The sequence below is a fragment of the Chroicocephalus ridibundus genome, chromosome 9 (genome assembly GCF_963924245.1).
Source record: "Chroicocephalus ridibundus chromosome 9, bChrRid1.1, whole genome shotgun sequence".
NCBI classification, from domain to species: Eukaryota; Metazoa; Chordata; class Aves; order Charadriiformes; family Laridae; genus Chroicocephalus; species Chroicocephalus ridibundus.
Window position 1 is genome coordinate 21,880,158 of NC_086292.1, and position 10,010 is coordinate 21,890,167.

Sequence of the window (10,010 nt, forward strand, 5' to 3'; positions counted from 1 at the left end):
GGTTTTCCCAGTGGAGAACTTCATAAGAGCATTTGATAAAATCAGCTGCACACGATCCTGCCTCTCATTACTTACAGGCTTGAGGCAGGTAGATGATTAAGTGAAATTTTTACGGTGTGAGCAGTTGTAACAAGGGAAATTATCATCCTGGATATGAGACAACGACTTGGCTCTTACTACATCTGCTGGCAGACAACTAACCCGGTGACTTTGCCTCTGATCTTGGAGCAAGTCGCCTGCTTTCTCCTCCAGGACAAACCTGCGCTTGCTCCCCTTCCACATTAAAAGGACAAGTCGCATGGGCGTGCAGAGCTCAGGAAAATGGCTTCAGGCTTCCTTTGGGCTGGTGCCCAAAGTCCTGGTGGAGGTCAGGGGGTCTGCGATTGTCACCTGGGGAATGCTTCTGCAGGCACCGGGGTGGAGAGTGTCCTTGGGGCTCGGGGACGGGGCTGGGCGTGCTACAGAGCACACCAACATTGTTGGGCCATGGATGGGATGGGATTCACCCCCCATCTCCCTCTGCCTGCATCCTTGGGCTTATTTACCCCCAGGGCAATCAGCAATGCCAGCATGAAACTGGGAGAAATGAGTGAAAATCACTTGCTCCATTAGGGAAAGTCTTCAGTTAAAATGTGAGTTCTTTTTTTCCCTGCCGCTGGATTTATAACCTAAAACAGTGACTGAAAGAAAGAGCTGCCGCTTGGTTTTGCTGTGTGTTTCCGCAAGCTTTAACTCGCTTCTGACATAACTCCTTGTTGATAAATAAACTTTATTTTTGCAGGGAGTCATTGTCAAGATAATGACGGATCCCGCTGTGAAGCCAGATCCAGTAAAGAGCAGTAATGTTGTTTTCTAATTTGGTTTCCAATCTTAAAGCACTCCCTCATCTTAGCAGAGATATCTAAATGCCGCCTATTTGGCGCTGTGTGTAATTCTTTGCTATAATGGCATGCTTGACAATATCTGTGTACTTACCTGGAACAGTAAAAGCCGCCTCTACTTAAATGAAATACACACAGCAGGTTTGAAGATGAACACAGGAGATGCTTGAACGCCTTTTAGACAACTGTAATTCAGCCCATAAACGTAATATAGATTGCAATAGCGTATATAAAGGAGCGCTTCAAATACCAGCCTTTGTATTTTGCAACTCGGTCCAATTGATTCCTAACCTACAGCAATATTGTACCCGAAACGCAAACTGTTGCATAAACATAACGAATCCATCACTGAATCAGTGAAGGAGATGCAGAAAAGATCCGTTATCTATCCAGTGCCATGCGGCTCACATGAGCCGAAGCACGGGTGCCGGTATTTCGTGGAAGGAAAGGGGAGAAACGAAAATGCGGAAAGGATGAATCCTCATCCGTATCACTGAGCGCCCGCCCGCTCTTCACTCTGCTGAAACCAGGTGCAATTTGCACCGTGGAGCACCTGCTCCTCTAAGCAAAATGAAATTTCCGGATTCCTTCAGAATTCCTGCAAAGCGGGGCTTTTTGCTGCCCGGTTAATGGAAGTTTTGTCAGCCGTGCTTACTAGACACAATAAATGGATAATAAATAGCGCAGTCTGCGGACAGCAACAGGCTCCGACAATCCATTAACCAGTGAGACATGTTGCGCATTCCAGCTTATTAGTCTCATATCCATAATATATTTTAACAATCTCTCCCTGGCAGGCATTTTCTTAGAACAAACACACAGGTCAGACTTTCATTTTTCATCCCTCTTCAGAATTTCCGAGTGAAAAAGCGCTGGTAGCGAGTCATTCGCGATAATCTGGTCCTGTATTTGCACTGGAAATTTTAAATAGATTTTTTTCCCGTTTTTCTGCTTATACTACTTCTCTCTTTGTTTTTCCCTGCAGAAGCAGCATTGTGCAGGCTGGGGGTGAGCAGCGAGGAGACAGCCTGGGCAAAGACAATTTTGGCAATTTTTTGCACATGGTCCCTGTTGTTTTTTTGTTTTTTTTTTTTTTTTTAAATAAAGCCTTCCCTCCCCCTGCCCTGCTCGCCTCCCATTTTACACAGCTGCTTGCCGAGCAACGTGGGCCCCTTCCAGGTGAGAACACATTGCTGGCATTTAGGGTTTTCTTTGCTGGTGGGACGCAGCTGGGCTGTCCTGACCCCGGCTGGTGACCTGGTGAGAGTCCCCGTGTCCCCTGGCTGGGGGACTCAGGGTTTGAGGGGCTCTGTTGGGGCTTCAGCTTGGTGACCGAGGGGTTCCCAACAGCTCCAGCTGGAAACTGGTGGGGAAATGCCTCGGGGGAGCAATGCATGCCCACCCATGGCTGCCTGTAGCCCCTCTGGTGGCTTGTCCAGCGCACACCCAATGGCACCCTGGTCCCCTCGGCACCCCTGGGCCCCCTCAGAGCCCAGGTTATGTGGGGCTCCTGAGACAGCCCTGCACTTGGCATTGCTCTGCACTCACCGCAGAGTTCCCACGTTGGGGAACCACATCTGCAGTGGGCATCAGGATTGGGTACCGGGACCGGGCAGTGGACACTGGTACCAGGACCAGGCAGGGGGCACCAGCAGCAGGCACTGGGACCGGGTACGGGGACTGGCCAGTGGACATCGGCATTGCATACTGTAAGCGGGACCGAGCAGTGGACACTGGTACTGGGCAGGGGGCACCGGCAGCAGGCACCAGGACTGGGTAGCGGGACTGGGCAGTGGACACCGGCATCGGGTACCAGGACTGGGCAGTGAACACCAGTACCGGGACCGGGCAGGGGGCACCGGCAGCGGGCACCAGGACCGGGTACGGGGACCGGGCAGTGGACATCGGGACCGGGCAGTGGACATCGGGACTGGGACCCGGACCGGGCAGTGGACGCCGGCAGTGGTCACCGGGACCGGATACAGGGACCGGGTAGTGGACACCGGGACCGGGCAGGGGGCACTGGCAGCGGGCACCAGGACCGGGTACGGGGACCGGGCAGTGGACATCGGGACCGGGCAGTGGACATCAGGACTGGGACCCGGACCGGGCAGTGGACGCCGGCAGCGGTCACCGGGACCGGATACAGGGACCGGGTAGTGGACACCGGTACCGGGACCGCGCAGGGGGCACTGGCAGCGGGCACCAGGACCGGGTACGGGGACCGGGCAGTGGACATCGGGACCTGGACCCGGACCGGGCAGTGGACGCCGGCGGCGGTCACCGCCACCGGAGGGCCCCGGGGCTGCAGCGCGGGGCGTGGCGTGGCGTGGGCCAATGAGCGGCGGGGCGGTGCCGCGCGCGGGGAGAGTTTGCCAGGCGGCGGGGCGGGCACCAATCAGCTCGCGGGGCCGGCTGGGCGACGGCCAATGGGGGCGCGGCGGGGCGGGGCGCGTGGAGCCGGTCCTCGCGCTCCGGGCGAGGCGCGGGGCTCAGCTCCGCTCCGTCGTCCACAGCCCGGTGCCGGCGGGGATGCCTGCCGGCGGGGAGTAGAGCGGCGCCCCGGGAGGATGTCGGGGAGCGGCGGAGCGCTGCTGTTGCTGCTGGCCGCGCTGCTCGGTGCCCCGGGGGCCGCGCAGCCGGCGGGGGAAGCCGCCTGCCGCCCGGTCCGCGCCGCCTTCCAGGTGCTGCAGCCCGGAGCCAAGTGGGTGCCCGAGAGCCCGGTGCCAGGTGAGGCTGCCCGGCCCCCTAGCCTGTCGCCGTTTCCTCTTCTACCCCCCTCCCCGGGCACGCCGGTGTGTGGAGGGCGGCTCCGGGGGCCGCTCGGGTGCGGGGCGAAGCGGGCTGCGCTCTGCGGCCGCGGGACGCCGCGGAGCCGGGTGCGGGCTGCCCGCTCTCCCGCCGCCCGCGGGGGGCTGCTCTTCCCCGGCAGCTGGGGTGCGGGGCTGCCGGGTGCGCGCTGCGGGTGCGCCCCTGCAGTGGAAATCTGGATGGAGCCGGGTCCTTTACGGCTCTCGTTTTGTTTAGGGGCGGGGGGGGGGGGGGCTTTTACCTAGAGGTAGCTCAAACTTCTGCTGCCGGGCGGAGCTGTCTGCAGAACCGGCCGTTTTCGCACTGCCGGTGTCGGGGAAGGGGGTACCGGTGTGAGGTGCCCGGGCACGGCGGCGTCCCTGCCACCGGGCACCGCGGCATCCCTGCCGGCTCTGTCTCTGCCAGAGGTCTTCCCTCCATGTGTCGTGTGCCTGGCAGCCAGCGGTGCAGGGAGCGAAGCCGCCATCCGAGGGAAGTCCCGCTTTGTAAATCCCTGGAGCTGTGGCTGGGGACGAGGGTCGGGACGCTCGGAAGAGCGTCCCGACCCTCGTCCCCAGCCACAGCTCCAGAAATGGGGCTGGAACCGGGCACCGCTGCGGGGGCACCGTCGGGCAGCGATGGCCCAGGTGGGAGGCTCTGCGAAGCGGGGCAAGGCGTTACTCCGCTGTGCAATTAGCATTACAGGTGGTAATTACAGCCTGCGTGGTACAGCACCAAACCTCACCACCTACATCCCACAAGGCTGCTTTCAGTGTATAGGCTTTCTTCCTATTTTAAATTGTAAGGGAGATAACTGAATTCCGTGCCTTTTAAAGGTCTTTTTTTCTTTCAGCTTTTCGGTGAGTAGGGAGTGTCGGCTCTGGGAGCGTGTGTATGTGCAGGGAGAGGTTTTGATCGCTGCGTTACGGAGCTGCCTGGAGAAGTCAGGTGCTGTTGCGTTAGGTTAAACACGCAGCGGAGAACGCCTGCCCTGGAAAGCTTACGATCAAAGTATGAAAATGAAGAGATAACAGGCAAATGTGACAGGCAGGGGAGGTACAATGAGATCATCGCCAGCAGCTGCTGCTTTTAATAATGATGTGTTGAGTTACGCTTCTCGCATTCGGGATTGCACAGGCCAGAAATACAAGAGTCGCTTCAGCAGCGATCCGCGTCCGCGCGGGAGGGGAAGGGGAGAAGTGAGGGGTGCCGAGGGCTGCTGGTCTGCTGGTGCAAATCCCAAATCCTCTGGTCTGTAGGACGGTAGCAATGCCTCAGCTTACTGCAGCTGTGAGGTCTAGAGGGAGGGTTTAGGTGTAAGTCCCGGTGAGAGAGTACCTCCCCTCTCCCCTCCTATCCTTACCTCCCCTTCCCCGGTAATTTTTTGACTCTTTTCTTAATGCTCCCTTCAGCCTAGCTGCGGGAGCAGCATCTCTTCTCTCTCCGTCCCGCAGGGTCCCCTGGTCAGTGTGGAGGTAGCGCTGGAAATACTCTGCAGTGAAATATTTGCAGGGAGGGGAAAGGGCTGCTCTTATCACCACTAAAATGCCAGACCCTCTTGTTTGTTTGTAATCAAAGAACTGTCTTCCTTTGCTTCCGTGAAAGTCAGTGAAATGTTTGCTTTGATCCCTAGGTAGCTTTCTTGGGGTGGATTTTCACAGGGAGAGGTGATGGAGGGGAGGGCAGCGGGGTGCTCCTGGCGGGTCCCCGCAGGCTGTGCTGTGAGGGGTGGGGGGCAGCTGGAATCCTCCCTGTTGCAGTGTCCTTCCCCAGAAACCGGTGGCATCCTCCATCCTGGCCTGGGCTGTGCTTCCCACGGGTGCTGTTGCCTGTGTGTCTTCCTTTCCTGGCAGGGTTCAGGTTGCTGGAGTTGCTTGTTGTGCTCCTGCCCCCCTGGGAGCCCCAGCCGCATCCCTGGTATTCCGGAGGAGTGCGGAGTCCTCTGCCCCTCTGCAGAGCCCATGGGTAGCTGGATCAATACCTCCTAACAGAGCTGGTGTTTCAAGTGAATGCTTCCAGCTTGTTATGATGATAAAGTTCCCGCATATCAAATCGAAAGTGGATTTTACATTTGCCTAAGTGCATAAACTTGATCATAATTAAAGCAATGACTGCTTGCTTATACCTTGGATCTGGCCCATCTCGCATGACTCTGTGTAGTAATTACACTTCAGAGCACTCGCTTCTTCTAGTAGCAGCTGCATAAATCTCTGTAATAGGGGAACATCACTCAAGGACCGTTTTCCCGGCTTCTGTTTATTGCTTTTCTTCCTTCCGTACATCTGTCAATTAAAAAAAAGTTTGGGAGTTCCCAGCCACAAAACACCACGGAATCAATTCTGAGAACCTCTGCCTATAGATCGTATCACCCTGGAGAAACCAAAGGTTTAAACAACTTATTTAAAGTGTGGGTGTTTTTTTTTTTTGACACAAACAGAAAACAATGAGTTCTGGAAGCCACGTTCTGCGTTATGAGCAGTTGTGGCTGAAAGGCGTAAGTAGAGGAAAAGCTGCTGAGTTGCAGCGCAGGCAGGAGAAATGTCCCACGGCTCCATCTTACTGGATCAGTGGTGCGTGGGCTGGGGGGGGACACAGGCACAGTGCTCCCTCTGGAGAAGCCCAGCCATATTTTTAATTAAAAAAAAAAAAAAAAGGCAATTCTGATAAATGTGAGGGAAATGTCGTACTGTTTCATGAGCGGTATTAACGTTCTGGGAGTAATTCTAGCTGAAGGCGTGCATCAGGCGGCGAGCAGAGACTTGGTCTCCTCCTGTCCTGCCACCTGGGGAGGGGGATTTTGCAGCTCTGGAGCCTGCTTTGGCACAGTCGGAGGTGGGGAGCAGCACGACCTAACTACTGTCAGCTGTGGCTGATTGTTCCGAGGGGTGGGAGGACGTAATCCATGCCAGCAGCTGTGCTTGACGAGAGGCCTCGTGCTGGAGAGGGGCGAAGGCAGGGTGATGGGGGAGAGCTATTCATAGGCTTCTCTGAAGTTGCGACTCAGTGCTGCGGTAACTTCCTCCACTGCTCACATTCATTAATACCTAAATTCTCTTTTTCTTACGCTGCCTGTCTGGGGTTTTCGTCTTCCTTTTGTCTTTTCCCTGCATAATTTGTCATGTAAACCCAGTAACTTGAATTTCCCTTTTTTTTTTTTTTCCCCCGACGTGTTTCTCTTTCCTCTTTGCCATCCGGATTTCTTTGTGTCGGTGGTGACGCGCCAGATAATCGGGCTGGTGCGTGTGGGTAGAGGGGAAGGGGCGAGCCGCTGCCTCGCGGAGACGGGGAGAGGGGATGGATATCTCTGCCCGTGCTCATGTGGAAGCTGAGGAATATTTTTCTCGGAAGAAATACCTGCTGGCGGCTCTGTCTGCCTCCTCCCACAGCGGAGTGCAGTTTCCAGCTTTTTGTTCATTCTCTTTGATGGAAGCACGTATGGATTCACCTGAAGAAAATAGAGGAGATGAACCTTTTGCTTTCGGAGGGGAGGTGTAAAGCTTTACAGCTGGCTGCCTGAGCGTGTCAAGCTTTCTTCTCTGTCCTGTCCTTCTTTTTGGCAGCCGGTGTGTGCCAACATACAACTAGAAAACTAAAAATCCCAACTCTTCCCACCGGACTCCATGCGCTCTTGCTCGCGAGCTGGCTCCCTTTGGACTCCTGCTCTTTTTTTTTTTTATTCTGTGTTTCCTGTGTGGGACTAAGGATACTCCTTCCCGCGCGGCCTTTCCGTTTAGCTTAGCGCGGTGCTTTAAGATCTTAGTTTACTAGATAATTGAGTTTTCTGTTCTGAATTATTTCAGGCCTGCAAGTTGCTCTCTTGATAGTTAAGAGAGCGGGAGCAGAACCCTAAAATTTAGTAACCTCCCCAGGCAGTGGTTTTATAGCAAGATCGTTAATGTCCTTTTTTTTTTTTCTTTTCTTTTCTTCCCGGGGGTTAATTTTAACAGCATCCTGAACAGTGCTCTTCCCAGCCTTGGGAATGGCTGTCGGGTGCGTGCGTGTGACTGTAAGAAATGCGTATGGTGGGTAGGTGCCCACAAATTAACTCCATGTTTTTGATGACGGTGTTGTTGATTCGTTTGTTAGGAAGAAACTCTTAGTCTGTAAAACCTCTCTATTTTCTCCGTAACTACTTCTTTTAAAAGATGCGGCGCTACAGAGCGTTGTATTGGCGTGGCAATCCTCTGGCCAACGCTGCAAGACTTGGGGAGGAATCTAGAGTCAGATGGCCTTGTGAAAGACACAATGGAACGGAAAATAAAGGATCGTTAAGCAGTAATAAATATCCCACGTCGTACCCATACTGTTCCAACTTCAGTCACCTATTGGATGAGGATGGTTTATAATTTATATCTCTGTAATTAGGTTTTAAAAAGATCAGCACTTAAGCTGGGTTTTGAACGGTAGCACTTCCTTTTGCCCCCAAATGCTGAGCATTAAAAGCCGGTGACAGATGCATGACCCCCTAGTCACGTAATTTAAAAGAAGGTCTTTAATAATAATAATAAAAATAAAAAAACAACTATTGAAATAGCTGGGGGAAAATCTACTACATTTAGAAGTTGAATCACTGCTTTTGTCTGTTTAAAGCGTGATGCTGACTGTGAAACGATTAGAGAAAGAAAATTAACACAATGCAGCAGCTTTTTTTATGTGTAATATTAACAAACGGGTGAGTAAAGAGGGTGGGACGAAGCCCTCTGAGGTTTCTGGACCGTGGGGGGTGAGGGGTGCTGCTGCGCGGGGTACCAGAGCCCCCGCTGCTGCAGCCGGGTAACATTCAGCAGCAGTTCTGATTTTGGCCATGCCTGGGGGAAATTTGGGGGGAATGTTAATCTGATTTCGGCTGCCGTTGGATCGGGTGGGCAGGCTTGCGTGCCTTGTCTGCCCTGCTGACAGGGCTGGAGCGATCCTGGGATGCTTAAAATTGGAATACAGCCCTTCAGCCTCACGGAGGGATTTGCGACTGTCTGCAGATGATCTCAAGGGTTGTTTTTGGTTTTTTTTTTTTTGACATTTAATCCATTGAAATTATTGTCACTTCTGCTGTACTAACCGCCTATCTGTGGGAATAATTTTACATCAAAGTCAAATTTAATGCTTTAAATTCGCTGCTCCCTGGTCTTCAGGAAAAATTCCCCGTGTCGGAAGAAGGAGGCAGAGGCTGGGCGCTGCTGGAGTTACCGCGGCTCTAGAGATTAATTCTGTCGGTGAGGAGCGTATGCAAAAATTACTGGAGCATTTACACTGCTGTTCCCCAAGATGGCATAAATGGCACAGCGCTCCGAGGGTGCTGGGCGTCATCATGCCCATGGAAGGGGCCGCATCCAGCCCCTTCGGACCCATGGGAGCCAGGTGTCAGAGGGTCAGGCTCCCGTGCTCGGCGTTGCATGGGTGTCACTAACCTTGCCAGGATTGGGATGTGAGCATCCAAGCGCCGCTGGAGTAATTGGCGGGACACTTTCTTTCTTTCCAAAAATGAATTTGTGATGATTTATGGCGAAAGGAGGAGGTGGTTTGCAGAGGCTGAGGCTGGCGTTACAAGGTGTAAATGGCTTGAAACTTTAAGAAAAAGGGGTACGTTTGTAGGTTGGGAGATAAAAAACAGTCTTAACAGTAAGGGGCCATTAGGCAGCGGGATGGGCTTTGCTGTCTCACAGGTTGGAGCTGTCACTGGAGGTGTTTTGTGATAGGTAAAGTGCTCCGAGGGGGTGGATTGGGAGGCAGGGGGTAGGATTTGGTGACTCACAGGACCTTTTCCATTGCATTTATGGAGCCAAAAACGTGTGGCAGCTTAATTCATGCTAGTGTCTGATCCGTAGGCTTGTGGTTTGTTTCCAGGCATTGGTGTTTTTTCCATCCACCGCGCTTCTGGAGCGTGCACGGCTGGCACAGCTCCTAGCGCTTGGGGTGCAGGGTCTGGGGCTCCATGAGTGCAGAACAGGGTCCTCCCAGGTTCTGCAGCACAAGTGCAGAAGAGCGTCCTCCAAGCAACGGCGTGGATAAACCCCAGACATCCTCACAGGTCAAAAAGTGCTGTCCCTGCTTCACCGATGCCCGCTGGGGTCAGCGGGGTGGGTTTGGTGGCTCCTGGGTTACTCGAAACCCTCTTGTCCTTACCGTTGGGACTTACAGACGGGAGCGTTCGGGTCTGCTCGCCATCTGGGAGAGTCATATCCAGAAAATAGCTGGCAGATGGGAGCCAGGCCCCTCTTCCCTGGCCCTCTGTAGCCATGCTCTGCCCCAGGAAGGACCTCGTCCCCCGGGGGCTGATAAGAGCCTGTCCTGCCTGCATTGACGTGTTGCACTTACCACGATGTTTCTGGTCGCCGCTGTTAG

The 10,010-nt window shown here is 54.0% G+C and overlaps 1 protein-coding gene across 1 annotated transcript in view; it reads left to right on the plus strand.

Annotated features, from left to right (window-relative positions):
• The first annotated feature begins 3,372 nt into the window (after nucleotides 1-3,372).
• Nucleotides 3,373-10,010, plus strand: part of GPC3 (glypican 3) — a 172,180-nt gene continuing 165,542 nt past the window's right edge. The window contains exon 1 of the mRNA XM_063346166.1: nucleotides 3,373-3,611. Coding sequence (XP_063202236.1) covers nucleotides 3,452-3,611 — 160 coding nt within the window. The 5' untranslated portion in view covers nucleotides 3,373-3,451. The remainder of the gene's footprint in view (nucleotides 3,612-10,010) is intronic.